Source organism: Periplaneta americana, chromosome 3 (genome assembly GCF_040183065.1).
Source record: "Periplaneta americana isolate PAMFEO1 chromosome 3, P.americana_PAMFEO1_priV1, whole genome shotgun sequence".
Taxonomy (NCBI): Eukaryota; Metazoa; Arthropoda; class Insecta; order Blattodea; family Blattidae; genus Periplaneta; species Periplaneta americana.
The window spans coordinates 60,048,402-60,070,146 of NC_091119.1; the positions used below are offsets into that span (position 1 = coordinate 60,048,402).

Here is a 21,745-nt window from a genome sequence, read left to right on the forward strand (position 1 = left end):
AACTATGAAAATGTTCCATATCTGCGCCTCGTAGACCAGCGGTAGAGTGCTTGTTTAATGATTCAAAGGTCGTGGGTTCGGGCCTTCTTCAAGTTTTCATTTTATTTTTTAATCGTTCTTTAGCGATGTAAATGATATTCAAATTATCATTTATATCCAGTTATCGTTCTTGATGGATATCACGTTATTTATATTTTGTTATCGTTCTTTAGAGATATGAATAAAATTCAGGTCATCATTTATATTCTGTTATCGTATTATAACGATATGAATAATAATTATTATTGTATTTCCAATGGGGGTTAGCCCTATTTTACATATGTATGTTAGGGCTATAGTTTTATAAACAAAAAAGATAAGCATAAAGAGAAATGGAAAAGAAAATTAAGTTTGCTTACGCGATGTAAACAAAACATAAACAATCCGTAAATTAGGCATTGCGATTGCAAAACAAATATCAGGTATCAATTTGAAACATACAAAAACATTAACAACACACATACGTAACACTTTTTTAACACAAATATGTAGCTTTCCGTACCATACATCATAAATTAATACACAATAGTCACACAAACACAATCAAACTATAATTACGACATTGCGACGATATCAAGCATTCCATAACTGACTCACATACACAACAAATCAAGCATCAGTTACAACACATACACTTCAACATAGTAACCACACTTTTAAAAGTTACAAATTTGGCTCCAAGAAGAATAAATAGGACACTGTTACTAATTACTATTCTTCTACAATTTCTTAAATACATCTGTAATAAATCTGTGAAATTCCGATATGAATAATATTCATGTTTTTTATATTGTTATCGTTCTTTAGCGATTTAAGTAATATTCAAGTTATCATTTATATTCTGTTTTCCTTCATTAGCATTATAAAATAATATTCAAGTTATTTATATTGTTATTGTTCTTTCGCAATATATTAATTAAACAAACCGATATTTATCATTTATATTCTGTTATCGTTCTTTAGTGATACTGTATAAATAATATTCAAGTTATTTATATTGTAATCGTTCTTTAGCGATATAAATAACATAAATTTAATATTAGGTTTAGAAAAATCCAGTTGCATAATACTGCTACTAGTTTTTCTTTTTGTATTATTACATTATACTATCTTGAACCACAATAAAATGTAAAGGAGTAACGAGGAATTGCACCTGAGACGTTGACATCTAAATTCCGACGTTCGTCCGCTGAGCTACGAGAGCAAAAGTGTGGAAACATTTTCGGAAAAATTAGCCCAATCACATTCTAAGATTTTCTGATGATTCGTAGAAGCTAGTCCAGGATGCGGGGGGCAAAGGCTAATTGAGATTTCCCGGTCTCTGACCGGGTCAAGCATCTTGATAGAATTAATATTTAACCCTTGCCGTGACTTTCGGTGAAGTCCGGAGGGCCCAATTAGTCAAATCAACTCTCCTCATCTCCACGCTTGGGCCCCCTGGAATTTAATAAGATGCGAAAGAGATAGTGGTGTGCGGAAAGCAACGGGATGTTACAGCGTTTATGCCTATCCTTTCCAAGAAAACTGCAAACATGAACAAAGGAAGATTTAATAGAAGAAGAAGGATCTTCAGCGGACCTCTGGAAAAAGAAGTAAGGAAGAGACTAGTGAAGTGCTTTGTGTGGAGTGTGGCATTGTATGGGGAAAGAACATGGACATTAAGACGAAATGAAGAGAAACGAATTGAAGCATTTGAAATGTGGATGTGGAGAAGAACGGTGCGTGTAAAGTGGACAGACAGAATAAGAAATAAAATTGTGTTTGAAAAAGTGAGTGAAGAAAGAATGATGCTGAAACTGATTAGAAAGAGAAAAAGGAATTGGTTGGGTCTCTGGTTGAAAAGAATAATAGACGACATTAGGATATGCGGATCATATGCGGAGACTAAGAGGAAGGCAGAAAATAGGAAAGATTGGAGATTGCTGGGTTTGCAATGAAAGACCTACCCATGGACAGAACATTTATGTGTGTTCAGAATGCCTGGAATATCGTATCTAAGAACAGTCGCTATTTGCAAAGACTAGTCAATTCCATGCCCACTCGACTGCAAGATGATCGAGATAAGAGGAAGATAGACTAATTAATATTGAATTGTGGCTTTTTGTTTTGTTTTTTGAACGCTTAATTGTTTGAATGTTTTAAGGCCGACGCCAGTAAATTTGTTATGTTTATGCCACGAAAGATATTTTATTGAGAATAAAATCTTTTTTCTTTCTATTTGCAGCCACAATATCATAATGATAAAGTCATGACATAATATATTAATGAACCTGATGTTAATTACTAAAATAATCATAAAAGAGAAAGGAGCCATTATATATAGTTTGTCTCTCTCAAAAACAGAACAAAAAAGGACATAAAAAGCACGAGGTTGTAGTCGAACGCAGGACCTCATGAATAAGAGGCCTGAACGCTACCATTATGCTATCGAATAACACACAGTATACTTCAATTATAACTGTAGATATCAGGCAACGTGGTCCAACAACATGTAACATCGCCTGTCTCCGAATTGTAGCGAAGATACCCGAAGGGAACTTTGTTTCAGGAGAGCGGCCACTTTTTCTTTTGACAGCTGTACATGAGAGATTGTCTTATTACTAAAGACCGTTTTCTTAGTCCAACAATATTGGAATGAGTATAAACGTGCAGGGAATATACATACATTACGTCATGTGTCCTTCAATAGACGCCCTGCTCACAAACAGAACTAACGCGCACTACAGTATCACTCTACAATAGATTCCTTCCTCCTAAACAAGTACAATATACTTCAGTTTAGCAATGTTTATGAGTTAAATTTTTACAGCAAAGGTTATTGTAATATAGATTTAAACATTTCATTCAGGGCAGTATCTGTGTTACAGTTGCAGCGGCGTTTTAAGTTAAAATTCTACATCAGAGATTATTGTAATATGGGCTTAAACATTGCATGGAGAGCGGTACCTGTGTTATAGTAACATTTTAAATTAAACATGTACATAGAGGTTATTGCCTTAAACATGTTAAGAGAAGTGTTTCTGATATAGTAACATTTTAAATAAAAATTTTACATCAAATATTGTTGTAATAGGCTACAGGCTTAAACATTTCTTTAATAGTAGTAACAGTAACATTTTAACTCAAAAGTTTACAGCAAAGTAATATACAACACTGCCCCATCCTTGATGCTGGAGTAGTCTTACATCGTAGATCACCACGTGCCACTACCCTTAGTCGTCATTTGGTTCTTTGCAAAAACTCCGTACTCATTTAACTTCAAAGAGTAGTGGCTAAGATTCCGGTGTCTACTTATGAACAATGCCTAGTAAACAATAATTCCAAATAGCCATTTTTTGAGTTGCTGCTGTATTGAAATGGAACATCGAAATAGTCAGCGTAAAACCTCGAGGCACATTAAAAGGAGAATAGAGTGAGATTGACCGGTGGAATACCACGAGTTCATCTTAAACTTTTGTTTCCATGGTACCGCGAGTGACGTCAAAGTAAACCTTTCATATCTAAACGTTACAATTTCTCTCTCTTGTACCTTGATCATAGACATTTTACGTAAAAAATGCAACTTACCTGAAGTTCCAAAACTGGGCGGAGTTTATTGGCAGCGTCACGTGTTTGCGTGAATGCCTGTTTCCCCTGATGTTCGTTAACCAAACGTCATAACCAGCGTCTGCCAGGATGAATCCTGCAGCAGAAGGAATTGAATGACTCTAAAAGTCCTGTCGGGATCAGCAGCGAAATTGGTTGGCTGTATTCGTTATCAAGCGGATTGTGTTAAAATTAGAGTGTTTGTGCAATCGGAAAACAGTGTAATTTCTCAAAATCTCAAAGGTGTGAAGGAAACACAAAATTATACAAAGGAGATAAGTAAATGATTTTCTGGATACATTTATTTATGAAACTTTTCTCTAACCTATTGTTGTTGATAAGTATACTTTATAGAGGATAAGCTATTGTTAATATAAAAGAAAAAACTACTGTCTTTTTATGAAATTCACTATTTCTCTGTAGTATTCTTCTGCTTACATTTGTTAGCAACATTATTTTTCATATGCAATAAATTACGAAACGAATTACCTCCATTTATTTTAATATGCTTATATATCACACAGAAAAGAGCAGCATGTATAATGGCACACCGTTTCTTTTGGAAATATGTATTTCGAAAAATCCGTCATATAATACCGACTATGAAAACTCTAATGAAATATTGTTGAATTAGTACTTCCCGACTAGGAAAAGAAAAGTGATAATTTCGTTTGATTTCTTTTGCTGAGTATGCTATACTTTTTTATAATCCCATAATGCAAAGTCAGCCTTTTCTGAACATTTCAGAATGTTTTAAAAAGGCTTTTTTTTAACCCTATTACAGCCCTGCATACGAGTAAATAGGGAAACAGTTGAAAAAGTCGTGCTGTAAAGTACTGGGTGCAATAAAGAAAAATTTATGTTAAATATCACAATAAAACGCTGTAAAACTTTTATCAAATAACAAGGGTCTTTTTATATTTTTATTTAACGACGCCGTATAGCCTAAACTACTCGGTTATTTAGCGTCGATGGGATTGGTGATAGTGATATGGTATTTGGCGACATGAGGCCGAGATTACCTGACATGCGTCTTAATCGCCTTACGGTTTGAGAAAATCTCGGAAAAAAACCCAACCAGGTAATCATCCAAGCTGGAATCGAACCCGCTCCCGAGCGCAACTCTGGATCAGCAGGCAAGCGCCTTAGCCGACTGAGCTACGTCGCTGGGTATAATAACAAGGGTCTGAGTTATAGAACAAGGGACTAAGTCAGCACTCGCTGAAATGGGTAACGGGTAAGCAGTGTATCGTAATATGTCCCGTCGTGTAGCAGGAAGAGGGAGAGAGCATACCCGCCAGCAGCCACGGATGCACCATAGTGCAGTCTCTTATCCGCGGGTAAGATACGCTAGCCCAAGGGTGCACTGTGCAGATGACCGCTGGTTTAAGTTATAAAATTTATTACTGTCGACTACACTGTTGCAATACTGCATTTATGATACTATTACTAACATTAAAAAACTTTATGTCTCCAGAAATTAAAGGTAACAAATTAGGATATTACACATTTTCTACTACATAATTAGTCCGACTCTGACATTCGTTTTTCTTCCACTCCAAAATGTGATTAGCATTATAAACCTTTTCTTTCACGTAACCTTCTGCCACGCATGACTTCGAAGTCTAATGATGACTACTGCCAATGGCGTTGAAATGAATGTTGAAGATGTCATGTGTTACGAACTTTGTGCATGCTCTGCTGTATTATTCGAATCACGAACTTATTATTCGAATTACGAACTATGTTGCGGAAAGCCGACAAGTCTCAGCTTACGCAATATTAAAATATAACTGATATAATTTACGCATAAGAAGCTGAAGAAATTCAGAGTACAGGAAGTCTTCGGTATTCGACAAACTGTTGAAGGTGGCTGAACTCCGTTCAGTTGCAAATACTCGTACATTTTATTCTGATTATTGCCAACACGCTGATACTGAAGCTGCTGAAAGAAAGGCAAGGCTTCTGTTGTATGGCTGCAAAACATTGGAATCCACTAACGCACTTTGTCGTAGAATGTTAATCGAAAAGGTAGTTGCAGCTACATCATTTGTTACACCCGAACATACGTCACCTGACAATCAGCTCACAGAGTACCACAGCTTTCGTACATACTTTCAAATAAGAATCTGAAAGTCTACAAAAGATAGGATCAATGGAGAAGAGTGAGTTTGGTATTAAAAGCATAATTCCTACTACCCTATAATCTGCGAATGCCATAAACTCCAAATTATTTAGGCTTACTCAAAATGATCCGCTGTTCCTGCAAGACGAAATGTGTTCACGATATTGATGCAAGCGTAATGGATTGTCCTATTTAACTGCTTGTGGCGATACAACTACTTCACTGTTGAAGAGAATCGTTCTGGGAGTTTTCCTTGAAGTGTTGTCTTGCGTGATGAATAATAGAAAAGGAGTTTTGTACGTTGTGTAAGAACGCGATTAGTGGTTGTGATGTTTTACCCAAGGATTTCTCTTGTCCATTCAGGATCCAGAAATCAGACGCGCACAGTTGACCATGTTGCAAGATGACTGGTCCTTTGCCTTCCGTTGTGGAGTTGGTGCGACCGTGAGGAATACGGAAGTGGGTGAGTAAGTAACCATCCTCTGTTTGTACTGTATGCTCCTCGACTGAGTATCCGTACTTGCGGGCAAGTCCTGGCTAGGAACAAAAGAATCAAAATGAAATGCAATTTTTTTATTTAACATGCTCAGATTACACGTAGATTGACAAAATGGAGAGAGAGACGGAAGTAGAAATTCAGAGAGAAACAGGGCTTCAGACAGACAGGTGTAGGGACTCAGAAACAGACAGATGTAATGATTCAGATAGACGTAGAAATTCAGGCAGAGAGATGTAGTGACTTATACAGATAGATATAAAGACTCAGACATATGTCTGAGACATACAGATACAAACATTCAGACCGAACCATATAGAATTAGAGTGTCAGACGGAAACAGATTTAGAGATTCAGGCAGATATAACCCTATGCAAAGTTTCAGAGAGACAAATGTTTAGACTCAGACAGGCGTATGTAAAAATTGAGACAGATGCAAACATTTAGGCAGACAAAAGAATATAAGGAGACATATAGGTGCAGAGCTTCAGACAGAAAGATACAGAGATCCACACAGAGAGATACAGCCATTCAAACAGAGAGATTAGAGATTCAGACTCAGATATTAAGAATTCAGAGAGATACAGAGATTGAGACAGATATATGCAAAGATTTAGACAGATGCAAAGATTCAGACATTGAGACTGACAGATGCAAAGATTGAGACAGATAGACGTAGAGATTCAGACAGACAGATGAATAGATTGAGATAGATGGAATATTAAAATTAACACAGAGATACAGAGATTCAGACGGAGAATGTTTAAGAGATTTAGACATACAGATGCAGAGATTGACATATAGATGTAGAGATTAAGACAGACAGATGTAAAGATACAGACAGACAGATGTAGATATTCAGACAGGTGGATGTAGAGATTAATGCACATATGTTGAGATTCATGAACACAGATACAGAGATTCAAAATTAGAGATATTGCAGATATTTTACATAGCTCTCTCTCGCTCCTTCTCTCTGTGTATATAATGTCATTAATTTCAGAGTATCCTTTAGGATATTTCAAATAAAAAAATTAATACAGTTTTCCTTCATTTTTGAGAAAAAAATTAATTCATATGAAACATTTTATTACATGTTTTGGGAAAATCATTGACTTAATTCCCAATATGATCAGTCAATTTAAGAGAGCAGTGTATTATGATACTAAATGATTGAAAGAATTTTGTTTTGTCCTTCATCTGTGCAGAAATTTGTTCCGAACAAATGTAACTTTTCATTCTGCATGGAATTTTATGATGTTACATTTGTTAGAATCGGATTTCTGCACATTTAAGGGGACAGTCAACTATATTTTGGAACTTTTTTCCTATTTGACCAATCTTTTTCAAATTTGGAGAAAAAGTTTAATATACACATGGAAAGTAACATGCAAAATCTCAGCTCATTAGATCCAATACTTTTCAAAATAAAAAATATTTCAATTTTTAATCAATCATTAATTGAAATATCACTTTTAATTATCATTTTTAATTTTTTGGCTTTGTGCATTTGTCCGTTACTTCTCAATGAATAGGAGAAGAATTCTGCGTATTGATTTAGTTCTGTCACGTAAATTAGTGTAGAAATTAAATTTTTCATATCTATGACACTTTTTCTCCAATTTTTACGAGTAAGTTGAGTGTCCCCTTAAAGGACAAAACTAAAATTCTTTCAATAATTTATTATTATAATACAGTATATTGCTCTCTTAATATAAAACATTTTTTTTCTCAAAAAGAAATAAAAAACTAGCAAAATTGTATTAAACTTTTTTGTTTGAAGTTTCTCAAAGTATAATCCTTTGATATTAATGGCATTACTTAGGTTCACTTTGTTCATATATACAAAATACATATTGAACTTCTTTACACAAAAGAGCGAAAGTACTCGTAATTGCCATGGGCGAGAGTATTTTGTTGACTATTACACTTTTCTACGTCATACTACTTTTGACCAATAAAACGATACGAAAGGTTGTCTTTCAACCAATCATGGCTGCTTATTGCACAGTTTTATCGCGTCCCTAGCATTTGTTTAATTTTATCGCTTCCCTAGAATTTGTTTGTTTTTATCACTACCCTAGCATTTGTTTCTTTTTGCCAAAATTTCAAACTGCATTGGTCTGGACGTAAAAAAAAAACAGAAAATTACAAACCACTCCAGTCGATGCACAGCAGTTTCAAATATGACTCTCATTCAAGAACAAGAATTAATAAGATCACGTCCACACCTGTGAAGTAACGGTCAGCGCGTCTGGCCGCGAAACCAGGTGGCCCGGGTTCGAATCCCGGTCGGGGGAAGTTACCTGGTTGAGGTTTTTCCCTCAACCCAATACGAGCAAATGCTGGGTAACTTTCGGTGCTGGACCTCGAACTCATTTCACCGGCATTATCACCTTCATTTCATTCAGACGATAAATAACCTAGATGTTGATACAGAGTCGTAAAATAACCCAATTAAAAAAATAAGATCACTGGTCATAGCTATGCACTTCCCTGAAACCCTATTTACAAATAAATGAAGAAATCCTGAATAAGTTGAGGAATAAACCATGTACATCAACGAGTTCCACTTCTTTTACGCACACGTTCAATATAACATCAACTGAACCACCAACCACTAAAACATTCAAATTCAAAAATTGTACTTTCAATAATTGTACCTTTTAAAATTATTCATGTTTATTTTTTACTTCATCGTCATTAATTAAAATTTTTCTTGTTTATTTCAACATCCCTAATTAAAACTTTTCTGACACTTGTTTAGGCCTATATTATTTAGGTTATGTTATAGATTCTGCTATATGATATTATGAATAATCACGTATCGGAGATTGTTTAATACTGACAATTATTGAAAATCATCTGTCAAGTGACGTTGATTACTGGGATCCGGATAATTGAAGTGGAATGCAACTATTTTAATAAAAATGAAACTAAATCAACAAAGCCTTTTTGACAGAGTTCAATGAAGATTTCATAGTTGGCACAACTGATAATAAAAAAACAGCTAATCATAACACACTACTGCCATCTAGCGTAATGTTGAGATGGTACAATAATACATTGGAAGACAGTTGTATTTTCGTATGTCAATTAATATTTTATTGTATTGGAGTACTTCGTTACTTCTAATCTTTATATACTTCCTTCTAATCGTGTAATAGTCAATTAAATCCCACACGAGTTTTAATTTTCTCCAGATAAATAAAAACCTCTAGTGAGATTACTGTCGATAAAAAGTTATTCCATGTTTGGTGATGAAAAGTTCAATCCATTCTGTATTGTGAACTTTTAAAGAAATCTTATATAGTACATATATTAAATGAAAAATTCAGTTTCTATAAGATTGAGTAACTAATTTTGAAGGATTCCCGGCAAGAAAATTTGTACCTGATCATTTTTTTTTCTTTGTGAATAATCTTAAAACATTGGGTTCCGAAATTTGAGAGTAAAGAAAGTGAAAGGTTCTTAGTTTTACATTATATCTATACTAATAATAAATCTGTAGCCGAAATTTTTCTGGTAATTTTCGATTTTCCAAAAATAATTGGTCCTAAAATATATAATTAATCACCCTGAAACCGAAAATCGCTTTTTTGAAATTTTTGTTTGTATGTCTGTCTGTCTGTCTGTCTGTATGTTTGTTACCTTTTCACGCGATAATGGCTGAACGGATTTCGATGAAAATTGGTATATAAATTAAGTTCCTTGTAACTTAGATTTTAGGCTATATGGCATTCAAAATACATTATTTAAAAGGGGGGTTATAAGGGGACGTGAATTAAATCGAAATATCTCGCGTATTATTGATTTTTGTGAAAAATGTTACATAGTAAACGTTTCTTTAAAAATCATTTGCGATAAGTTTTATTCTTTGAAAAATTTTGATAGGACTGATATTTAATGAGATAAATGAGTTTTAAAATTAAAATAACTGCCATCTAAGGCCGTGTAACGAAATAAAAGACGAATGACTTGGTCTATAAGGGGCCTTGGACAACAACAATCGAAAGCTATGAAAGACAGCCTACAGAGAATGTTTCTGTGTTTGTATGAAGTAATATCGGAAGCTAAATTAACCGATTTGTATAATTAATTATTATTTCACCATTGGAAAGTGTACTTTCTCTAGATGGACATAATACTATAATGTTATTACAGTAACTTCTGATATAGTAATGTAATGTAATGTAATATAATATAATATAATATAATATAATATAATATAATATAATATAATATAATATAATATAATATAATATAATATAATATAATATAATATAATGTAATATAATATAATATAATGTAATATAGTCTAATATAATATAATATAATGTAATATAGTCTAATGTAATATAATATAATACTATATAATATAATATAATTTAAGTTATTTGAAGGGTTCAGAACCATAGTGGGCCAAGCGCCATTTACTGAATACGTAGAAAACAACAAGGGTTAAAATTAAGTTATTACCATAACTCATATAGCAAGTAAAATAAAGTATACACGTTAAATCTAAATGATGTCAATGTTCATTAAACTATGGTTGCATGTAATAACAATTAAGAAACATGTTAAAGGAATTGACATTGCTCCAAATGGTGCAAAATGATGGCATTTTAATTATTTAAATACAATTTAAATTAAGTAACATATTAAACGATTTATCCTTCTATCAAACATGAATGTTCCCTGGATCAAACATCCTATTTTAATGATGTAATTACTTTATATGTATTTCTAACGGGTGCAGCGGAGCGCACGGGTACGGCTAGTTAAGAAATAAACATTTCACTTTCTTAAACTTGCCCTTCATACAGGTCTTACAGGGAAAACATTGAGTGTGACAATACTTTTTGGTGCCAGTGTAGGTATTCCGAACATTTTTGCCAGTTACTTTCACCAAATAAGTTTCAATGAACTGTTTTAGACATGGTCACGCATGCCTGAACGATCCCAAAAGATAAATGTAACGGTAACGTGTAAGGGTTATGTTATCGGTATTTTGCTTTTCTATAAAATTTTGTAGACGTTTCTTCCAACTGACTTTTCAAATTCATTAACTGTTTTCCGCGTTAACGACCTCAAATAACACAGAATTCTCTTTCTTCAAGGCAAAATATGATATATCATTTCTTGCAGGTTTTCGTGAGCGAATTATAAAGTATGAACGACCACATAAAATCTTCTTTTTACTAATGGCGGGTATTTGACTCAAGTCATGGTGGCAAAGAGATATGTCTTTTATCCAGATTACATATTAAAATTAAAGTAAAAACTTCATGTAATTTACGAAAGCTTAAATATTTTAAATCACATTTTCTCAAAAGTAACTAAAGTTCACTTATACTGGTGACAGACTACAGTCACTAATCGCGATTATCGACCTAATCACGGTCGGGGTTGTAGTGTCTCACCGTCCCGATCGTGATCAGGAGCTTAATCCTGTTTCCAGAACTAGATAATCGCGCTGAGGCACGAGCCAGTGGACGAAAGTAACATTTTAATAATCTTTGGTTTCGAATCACCTCGATCTATATTATTTAGGAAGTCGTGATAGCTTCTGCTGTGGAATTTTGTTACCCCTTCCATTGTATTATATGAAATATAACCGAAAATGAATTTGGCTACTGTTAGACGTAGTGGAGAAATTTAATGCAGATGTGAGAAAAGTAAAAAGAAATATATTAACAAATGACAGACGAATTATTCATATTTCATATATACATATATATATATATATATATATATCTCAATAGAAGGCTGCTGAAAGATGTTTCATGTCAATAAATACTGGATTACAAACTAGAACTGGTTTCTTTTTCAGATTTTCAATTTTAGTCTCCACTACAACGCTATCGTTGAGGTTAGGGTTCATTTTAAAACTATGTTTTATTACAAAATAATATAAATCTTTGGCATGATGATATAAATTTTATAGGTTATAAAATTTCTTTCCGAAATAATATAAATAGTAATGATATAAATTGTATCAGTTTACATAGTAAAATATATAACAATTTTAACAAATAAATTCCCATATCAAGCTGGGGGAAAAAAAAAAAACAATGAACAAACGTCAAAAGAAAGTATGAACTTTAGGTGTTGTTCAGGAGGGCAACAAACATATACGTATGTACAGCTGTCAAAAAAAAAAAGTGGCCACACTCGTGAACAGCGAATATTTTCAAAGTCCACTTCGGGTCGCGGCGATGTTTACACGGTGCATGTGCTTGTACAAGTAGTTCCGGAACTATGAAAGTGTTCCATATCTGCTCCTCGCAGACCAGCGGTAGAGTGCTTGTTTAATGATTCAAAGGTTCTGGGTTCGGGCCTTCTTCAAGTTTTCATTTTATTTTTTAATCGTTCTTTAGCGATGTAAATGATATTCAAATTATCATTTATATCCAGTTATCGTTCTTGATGGATATCACCTTATTTATATTTTGTTATCGTTCTTTAGATATATGAATAAAATTCAAGTCATCATTTATATTCTGTTATCGTTTTATAACGATATGAATAATAGTTATTACTATTGTAGCTACTGTATATCCAATGGGGGTTAGCCCTATTTTACATATGTATGTTAGGGCTATAGTTTTATACTCAAAAAAGATAAGCATAAAGAGAAATGGAAAAGAAAATTAAATTAGCTTACGCGATGTAAACAAAACATAAACAATCCGTAAATTAGGCATTGCGATTGCAAAACAAATATCAGTTATCAATTTGAAACATACAAAAACATTAACAACACACATACGTAACACTTCTATAACACAAATATGCAGCTTTCCGTACCATACATCATAAATTAATACACAATAGTCACACAAACACAATCAAATTATAATTACGAAATTGCGACGATATCAAGCATCCCATAACTGACTCACATACACAACAAATCAAGCATCCGTTGCAGCACATACACTTCAACATAGTAACCACACTTTTAAAAGTTACAAATTTGGCTCCAAGAAGAATAAATAGGACACTGTTACTAATTACTATTCTTCTACAATTTCTTAAATACATCTGTAATAAATCTGTGAAATTCCGATATGAATAATATTCACGTTTTTTATATTGTTATAGTTCTTTAGCGATATAAATAATATTCAAGTTATCATTTATATTGTTTTCCTTCATTAGCATTATAAAATAATATTCAAGTTATTTATATTGTTATTGTTCTTTCGCAATATAAATAATCTGTATTTTATGTAAGTAATTATTATAACACAAATAAACATATTTCTTTGTAAAATAGGTTATTTTATTTAGATAATTAAATACGTATTATATAATATCTTATATTAATTAAACAAACCGATATTTATCATTTATATTGTGTTATCGTTCTTTAGTGATACTGTATAAATAATATTCAAGTTATTTATATTGTAATCGTTCTTTAGCGATATAAATAACATAAATTTAATATTAGGTTTAGAAAAATCCAGTTGCATAATACTGCTATTAGTTTTTCTTTTTGTATTATTACATTATACTATCTTGAACCACAATAAAATGAAAAGGAGTAACGAGGAATTGAACCTGAGACGTTGACATCTAAATTCCGACGTTCGTCCGCTGAGCTACGAGGGCAAAAGTGTTGAAACATTTTCGGAAAAATTGGCCCAATCACACTCTAAGATTTTCTGATGATTCGTAGAAGCTAGTCCAGGATGCGGGGGGCAAAGGCTAATTGAGATTTCCCGATCTCTGATAGGGTCAAACATCCTGATAGAATTAATATTTAACCCTTGCCGTGACTTTCGGTGAAGTCCGGAGGGCCCAATTAGTCAAATCCACTCTCCTCATCTCCACGCTTGGGCCCCCTGGAATTTAATAAGATGCGAAAGAGATAGTGGTGTGCGGAGAGCAACGGGATGTTACCGCATCTAGGCCTATCCTTCCCAAGAAAAACTGCAAACATGAACAAAGGAAGCTTTTAATAGAAGAAGAAGGATCTTCTGCGGACCTCTGGAAAAAGAACTAAGGAAGAGACTAGTGAAGTGCTTTGTGTGGAGTGTGGCATTGTATGGGGAAAGAACCTGGACATTACGACGAAATGAAGAGAAACGAATTGAAGCATTTGAAATCTGGATGTGGAGAAGAACGGTGCGTGTGAAGTGGACAGATAGAATAAGAAATAAAATTGTGTTTGAAAAAGTGAGTGAAGAAAGAATGATGCTGAAACAGATTAGAAAGATAAAAAGTAATTGGTTGGGTTTCTGGTTGAAAAGAATAATAGACGACATTAGGATATGTGGATCATATGCGGAGACTAAGAGGAAGGCAGAAAATAGGAAAGATTGGAGATTTCTGAGTTTGCAATGAAAGACCTGCCCATGGACAGAACATTTATGTGTGTTCAGAATGCCTGGAATATCGTATCTAAGAACAGTCGCTATTTGCAAAGACTAGTCAATTCCATGCCCACTCGACTGCAAGATGATCGAGATAAGAGGAAGATAGACTAATTAATATTGAATTGTGGCTTTTTGTTTTGTTTTTTGAACGCTTAATTGTTTGAATGTTTTAAGGCCGACGCCAGTAAATTTGTTATGTTTATGCCACGAAAGATATTTTTATTGAGAATAAAATCTTTTTTCTTTCCATTTGCAGCCACAATATCATAATGTTGAAGTCATGGCATAATATATTAATGAACCTGATGTTAATTACTAAAATAATCGTAAAAGAGAAAGGAGCCATTATATATAGTTTGTCTCTCTCAAAAACAGAACAAAAAAGAACATAAAAAGCACGTGGTTGTAGTCGAACGCAAGACCTCATGAATAAGAGGCCTGAACGCTACCATTATGCTATCGATAACACACAGAATACTTCAATTATAACTGTAGATATCAGGCAACGTGGTCCAACAACATGTAACATCGCCTGTCTCCGAATTGTAGCGAAGATACCCGAAGGGAACTTTGTTTCAGGAGAGCGGCCACTTTTTCTTTTGACAGCTGTACATAGAGAAATTATTTCCTCTATGGTAATTCAGTTGTTGACCAGACGGGACCAAGCGTGACCTAGTGTGTCAACACATTTTCGGTAATCGCGATCGGAGCTAATCGCGATAAAGCTAATCGCGATTAGCGACTGTAGACTGTCACTATTATTTAGTATTACACTGTTTGATTCTGACCACCTCGTTTTGATTAGTACGGTACAGGAGGAGCGATACGAAGAGACTGTAAATCACAGCTCTATCTCTGGGCGTTGGAGAGAAGTTTCGAAGCACTTCTGATTCACGATCCATGGTATAGGATGTTCATTCTCTTCCGACTCAATAGTCCATCGCCGTCTAGGTCTTCCGGGTTTTCGTCTTTGTACTGGTTTGTACTCATAGAGGACTCGGCATTCGTTTGTTCTCCATGCGTTGAATATGGTCGCCCCATTTCTTCTTGTACGCATTTATTTTGTCTAGGATAGGGGTAATTTCCATTTCTTGCCTTATTACTTTATTCCTAATTTAGTCTAATTTTGTGCATCCTTTAGTAGCTCTCAGGCATTTCATTTCAGCTGTTTGTATAGGCTACTGCTTTCCTCTTTCTGACTTAGTACCCAACTCTCGCTACCATATAATATTGTGGGTACTGCTATTATTTTAAAAATTTAATTTTTATTTATTTCGTTGTTTTCTTTCTCTATTTATTGTGCACACATGAACTGGAACTTTGACAAATTAAAAGTACATTTCAACAAATTAAATTAATGTAACCTGAATTTAAACACGGGCCAAATAATTTCGTTGCCGTTCACAGTGATTACTATCTGAATACACAATAGTGGATTTAACATGGTACATATTTAAATTTTTGTGTGCCAGTCTATTAAGTTTTTATAATTAGGCACTTGGAAAATTCATCCAAAATGACGCCATATTTTATTTTAAAAATTGTTTGTACAACAATGAAAACAATAATATTTGTTATAGCATAGGCAGTTTAGTTTCCCCAGAAACAAGCTTCGGCTGAAAGGCAGAAAAAAACAGTAATACGTAGGAATAATGGAAGAACCAAAATATTAAATTTGGCAGGAATAAGACTTATAGGGTTTCCATGATAACACAAACAAAATCATCCCGTAATATATTTCTTGAAATTGTAGTTGCCTTCTTTCGTATAAAATCTGTAAATGAAATATACAGGGCGATTCAAATAAGATGCTGCAAAAGTAAAGACATCTAGCGAGAGTGACAACAACAGTAAAATAATAATTATTCAAAATAATGAAAGCGGCAGGTCTCAAGTTTTTTTTTAATTGGTGGCACTTTATATGCATGTTTCAATAAGTTCCAGGTCTCTTATGGACCCAGGTCTCTAGTTATTGTGTTTATTTGCTAGTTCATGTCATCACCACCAGAGACGTAGTGTAGCGCTACACAAGATGGCGACATCGAAGTAAACAAAAGGAGTTTTTCGTCATGTAATTCTCACGAACGAGGGGCTGTTGTAACAGTACAGTGAAACTTTAGGATTGAATTTGGTAAGAATGCACAACATAGAAACTGCATTGCAAGCTGGGTGAGGTAATTTGAAACTAGTGGCTGTTTATGTCCTGGGAATTATCCGGTCCGTCCACAGACTTCGGAAGTACAGTAAAGAAGATACGAGCCGTATTCCTAGCAAGTCAACAAGGCGGGCTAGTAGGGAACTACAGGTGCCATAATCCACGGTATGGCGTATTTTATGGAAACGTAATAATATCCTCCCAGAAAGTTGGATCGGCCATGCAGGGTACGATGACTCACCACTGTCACTCTAGCCCCCGATTTAACTTGCGACTTATTTCTGTGAGGGTATCCAGCAGAGACCAAAACTCGAACGGCAGTGATTACACGCGAGAGACAGTCTAAGAAGTAAGGAGACGAGGGAGAGGTACATGCAGTGGCAGCCGATGAGGTATTCTGGTGGTGGTGCCAAAAATGAAAAAAAGGTTGTACGCAAATTATCCTAGTGAAACTGATAATTGCAGCTCACGTTTACATTATATGTTAAATAAAACACATTAATTAAACCAGCTATTTTACCAGGTGTACAGTTTATAATGCATCTAGTAACAGTTACAATAACATTTCCGAAACTAATAACGAAATTTACAGATATAGATAACGCAAAACTTTCACAGTATTGTTAGTCAAATACAAATAACTTTTGTAACTAGTAAAATTACTGGCAAAAACCATCGAGATAAACAGTGATATAGATAATAAACGAACACGTTTGCACTTTATTTAACAGGCCGATGAATCCAAGGCAGCGGCCTGAATAACACATGTTCATATCCTGCACAGATCTCATGTATCGGTAACAAAATCATCAATACTAGCAACAGTGTAGCGACATTTATTTGCCGCAAAATAAAACAAATATTACACAACATTAACAAACAGTTTTACATAATATAAAAAAATATATTTATCTTTCTAAAAAGAACCATGACTATCTCTGCATTCAGTATAGTTGAATGGATAATACTTTACACATTCAAATCCAAGTTATGTGTATTAGTTTTCAATTGGCAGCATTACATTAACATTTGGCGCGGAACTTTAACTTGTGTTTTCGTGCAAGTCTGCGGTTGATGGTTCCCTTCCTAACGTCTCCAACAACCCTGCCATCTAGCGAAATTTTTGCATTACTGTGCTCTAGCGGGCGGAATATTAACTACTGAGACAAATTGTATTCGGCTCAAAGTCTGCCATAAGAAACGTATATAAACTAGAATCAGTAGCCTTTTGTACAGTGTTATATGGACGCAGGCAGTGCCACACCGGTGGCTCCAAAGTTTGGAAAAACGCTGCAAGAGTGCGTCCCGATCTGTGCGCGCGCTCGTTCAGATGAAATACGAATAAAATTTGTAGAAATAAACTATTACAACTGCTTTTTAGGATATTATTTTTTGTTTCTTTTATTGGTGGTGCCATGGCACACTGGCACTACCCCAAAAGCTCCTCCTGGGTACATGACATGAAAACTATAACCAGTGGTGGTTTGTGCACTAACACTGAGTTCGTCTTCAACCCCGCGAATAAAAATCGCAAGCTTTGCTGTATCAGTAACGTCACTACTGTCATCAAGAGCCAATAAAAAATATATACAATTTTTTTTTTTAATATTCCTCATGAACACAAGCAGAAATTTCCTGAATTCTCTTCCGGATATTTAGTCCAGAAATGCGCAGTTTTTCAAAATTAATTAATAACATTCATTGGACAAATTATTTCAGCCATCTTGATCATTACGCTTTTATAAAACTCTCCTTCGTTGGAAGGCTTAAGAGAACGAACTATTTCGTTCGCCACATTTATTTATGTCGTCTTTCTCTTCATGACGGTAATTTAAGGCTGATTTCAGTTCTTGGATTTTAATAGCTCGTTTCATTACTACACTAGCACGTAATATTCAATCAATTTCTCTATATTATTATTATTATTATTATTATTATTATTACTGCTGCTGCTACTGATAAAGCTATCAGTATTGTTATTGTTATTATTATTATTATTATTATTATTATTATTATTATTATTATTATTATTATTATTATTAAATCAATAACTAGTAAATAACTGATAATAGTCATCAAAAGATTAACAAATAAATAAAAATGGAGATATAACGTAGTAATAATTACCTGTTATGCCTGTGTATTCAGCGTAATGCCCTGTAATATCGCTTCTACTAATTGAACATAGACATTTTCTCCGACAGAACAGCGAATAAATTCCTCTTTCCATTCTGTACGAAACCTTCTTTCCTGCTCGTAGAGACAGGGGGTTTGTAAAGCGACAGGGTACAGACACTGCTTATCATCAGTACGTGAGCGAGACAGAGAGCAATGCACAGGAAATTCCCCTTACTAGTGTGAATGTCTTTGATTACACGATGTAATCACGATACCTAGTTTGGTCACCGCTGGGGTATACCAAAGACGATGAACGACTTGAGACGACGCATCACAAAGCAATGGAGTCAATATCCGAGGACCTGCTGGCATAAGTCTGGACAGAACTGGAGTATCATCTCGACATCTGCCGTGTGACCAACCGGGCTCAAATCGAGCTTTTGTAGTGGATAGTTTAAATTTGGAAGGTAATGCGTCTTTTCATGTTAATACAGTTGTGTTGTTCGTTCAGTCATGAATAAATCAGATTTACTTTTGCATCATCCTTTTTGAATGACATTGTATATTGTATTTCTATGTAAATCAATAAAAAAAAAATAGCCTTTACGCCTCGTAGAGATGACGCAAGAAGAGCTTGTCACGGAAAGCTGCGCGAACTTTCGGAAACGTTCGGGTGCACTCGACCTCGCTTTGATTCGATTGGCAGTTCTCAGTCGTCTGCTGGCTTGATGTTTCGAGTGAGATTTATCACAACGCGTGTAACGTAACCTAAACCTAGTTGCAGAGTAACTAGTAACATAACATTGTTGAAAATACAGAAGCACGAATTTTTTTACACATGAAATCACTGAATGAAATGACAAAGATTTATAAAGAAATATGTAATCGTGTAATAATTGATATTTGACGTTGTAATAAAACACTAATACTATGTGATTTTATTAAAATGTTCCGATAATTAGGGTACTATGATCGGTTCATTTTAATCTGTATATAATCCTTTTGTTACGAGCGGAGCCTGTTTCGTTTTTCATAAATTTATAAACGTTATAAATAATTCCCTAGTTTGTTTCATTAGGACTTCGTAATTTAGAGCGAAACAGGGGCATTATTAAGGACATAGAATGTTATACAGAACTCTGTTATTTAACAAACACTTTGAACTACATAAAACTACTGATATCAGGGATAAAACGCAGAAAATATAACGCACACACTGGCTTCTAACCGCTCTGCACAATACACTCCACAATACGAACAGCTCAAGACCGCGCTTTCGAATGCGCCCTGTAATCAGCATTAGGTGATTCATAGCAGCCCTGTAACGAGCATGGCGGCACGAGGACCGAATATCGTTCTCTGCGCATCAGACAAATGGGCAAGCTTTCTTTGCGCTTCCTCTAAATTAGGCCAGCCCCCTCCGTGCGTCGCCAGCCGGCGTAAGAGAAATGTTATGGAATGATGACGAAATGGAGAAATGTTGACGAAGTGATGTAGGTGCCTAATATGGGAAACGGGAGAACCCCGACAAAAACACCAATTGCGATCTTCATCCGCCCCGAGTGTCACTATGAAGATTTCAATGAATATCTCAGGCCTTACCGGGATTCGAACCAGGACATCTATGTGACAGGCTGAAGGCCTGAGCACTCAGCCACCGCAAGGGTAAATGTACACCCTTTGACACCGAAATTGATCGCTGTTCAGAGACTAACGTAAGACTCACCTCGGAATAGCTCGAGAATCATGGTGTGCGCTTTGTTTACGCGCATGCGTTTTACATACGAAGCGCATCCAGAAAGTAAGTTTCCCTATTTAAAAAAAAAAGAACACACACTTTCAGGGAAACATTTATTGACAACAGGTACAGCAATGTTTCAGCTATTTTTCAACATAGCCACCATCAGAATTGAGACACTTGTCGTATCGTGGGATCAACTTTTGTATCCCTCTGTCGTAGAACTCTGCCGCCTGTGAATGGAACTAGCGTGTGACAGACGTCTTTAGCTCTTCGACGGTGCCAAAACGCTCACCGGAGGGCAGGAATTTCTTGAGGTGCAAAAAACGTGAAAATCGCTGGGAGCAAGATCAGGACTGAAGGGTGGATGATCAAACAACTCCCAGCCAAATTCCGTCAAAACAACTGCTGTGCGCCGAGCCGTATGTGAACGAGCATTGTCATGGAGGAGCACAACACCTGCAGTAAGCATTCCACGCTTTTGAATGGCACTTCGCAATTTTCGCAGTGTTTCACAGTAACGGTCAGCGTTCACTGTTTCACCTCTTGGAAGGAAGTCAATGAGCAGAATGCCCTTCCTGTCCCAGAACACCGTGCACATCACTTTCCGCACCGACAGCGTCTGTTTGAATTTCGTCCTGACCGGAGATCCACTATGCCGCCAATGTATTGACTGCTGCTTGGTTTCCGGGGTGAAGTGCGAAATCCAAGTCTCATCGCCCGTGACGATCCTGTCAAGGAACTCGTCGCCGTCATCGTGATACCGTTGCAGAAATGTCATTGCTGCTCCTAAACGTTGCATTTTGTGTTCGGGTGTCAGCTTTTTCGACACCCACCTGGCACACCCTTTTTTGAACTGCAGGTGCTTAGTGACAATCTCGTGCAACAAGGATCGCGACATCTGCGGAAAATGGCTGCTCAGCTCCGTAATCGTGAAACGACGGTTCTCCATGATGCACTGCCGCACCAGCTCAACACGATCATCATTGATGAGGGACGGTCGCCCACTGCGCTCTTCATCATGGACACTTTGACGATCTTAGGAAAACTGTCTACACCAGCGACGCACCATCTGCTTACTCATGATGTTCGGCCCATAGAC

At 35.4% G+C, this 21,745-nt stretch overlaps 1 protein-coding gene across 1 annotated transcript in view; it reads right to left on the reverse strand.

Annotated features, from left to right (window-relative positions):
* LOC138696068 (lipase 3-like) overlaps positions 1–21,745 on the reverse strand; it is a 50,248-nt gene that overhangs the window by 22,173 nt on the left and 6,330 nt on the right. Inside the window, exons 2-3 of the mRNA XM_069820592.1 lie at positions 6,088–6,286; positions 3,607–3,721 (exon numbers count right to left, since the gene is read on the reverse strand). Coding sequence (XP_069676693.1) covers positions 3,607–3,721; positions 6,088–6,286 — 314 coding nt within the window. The remainder of the gene's footprint in view (positions 1–3,606; positions 3,722–6,087; positions 6,287–21,745) is intronic.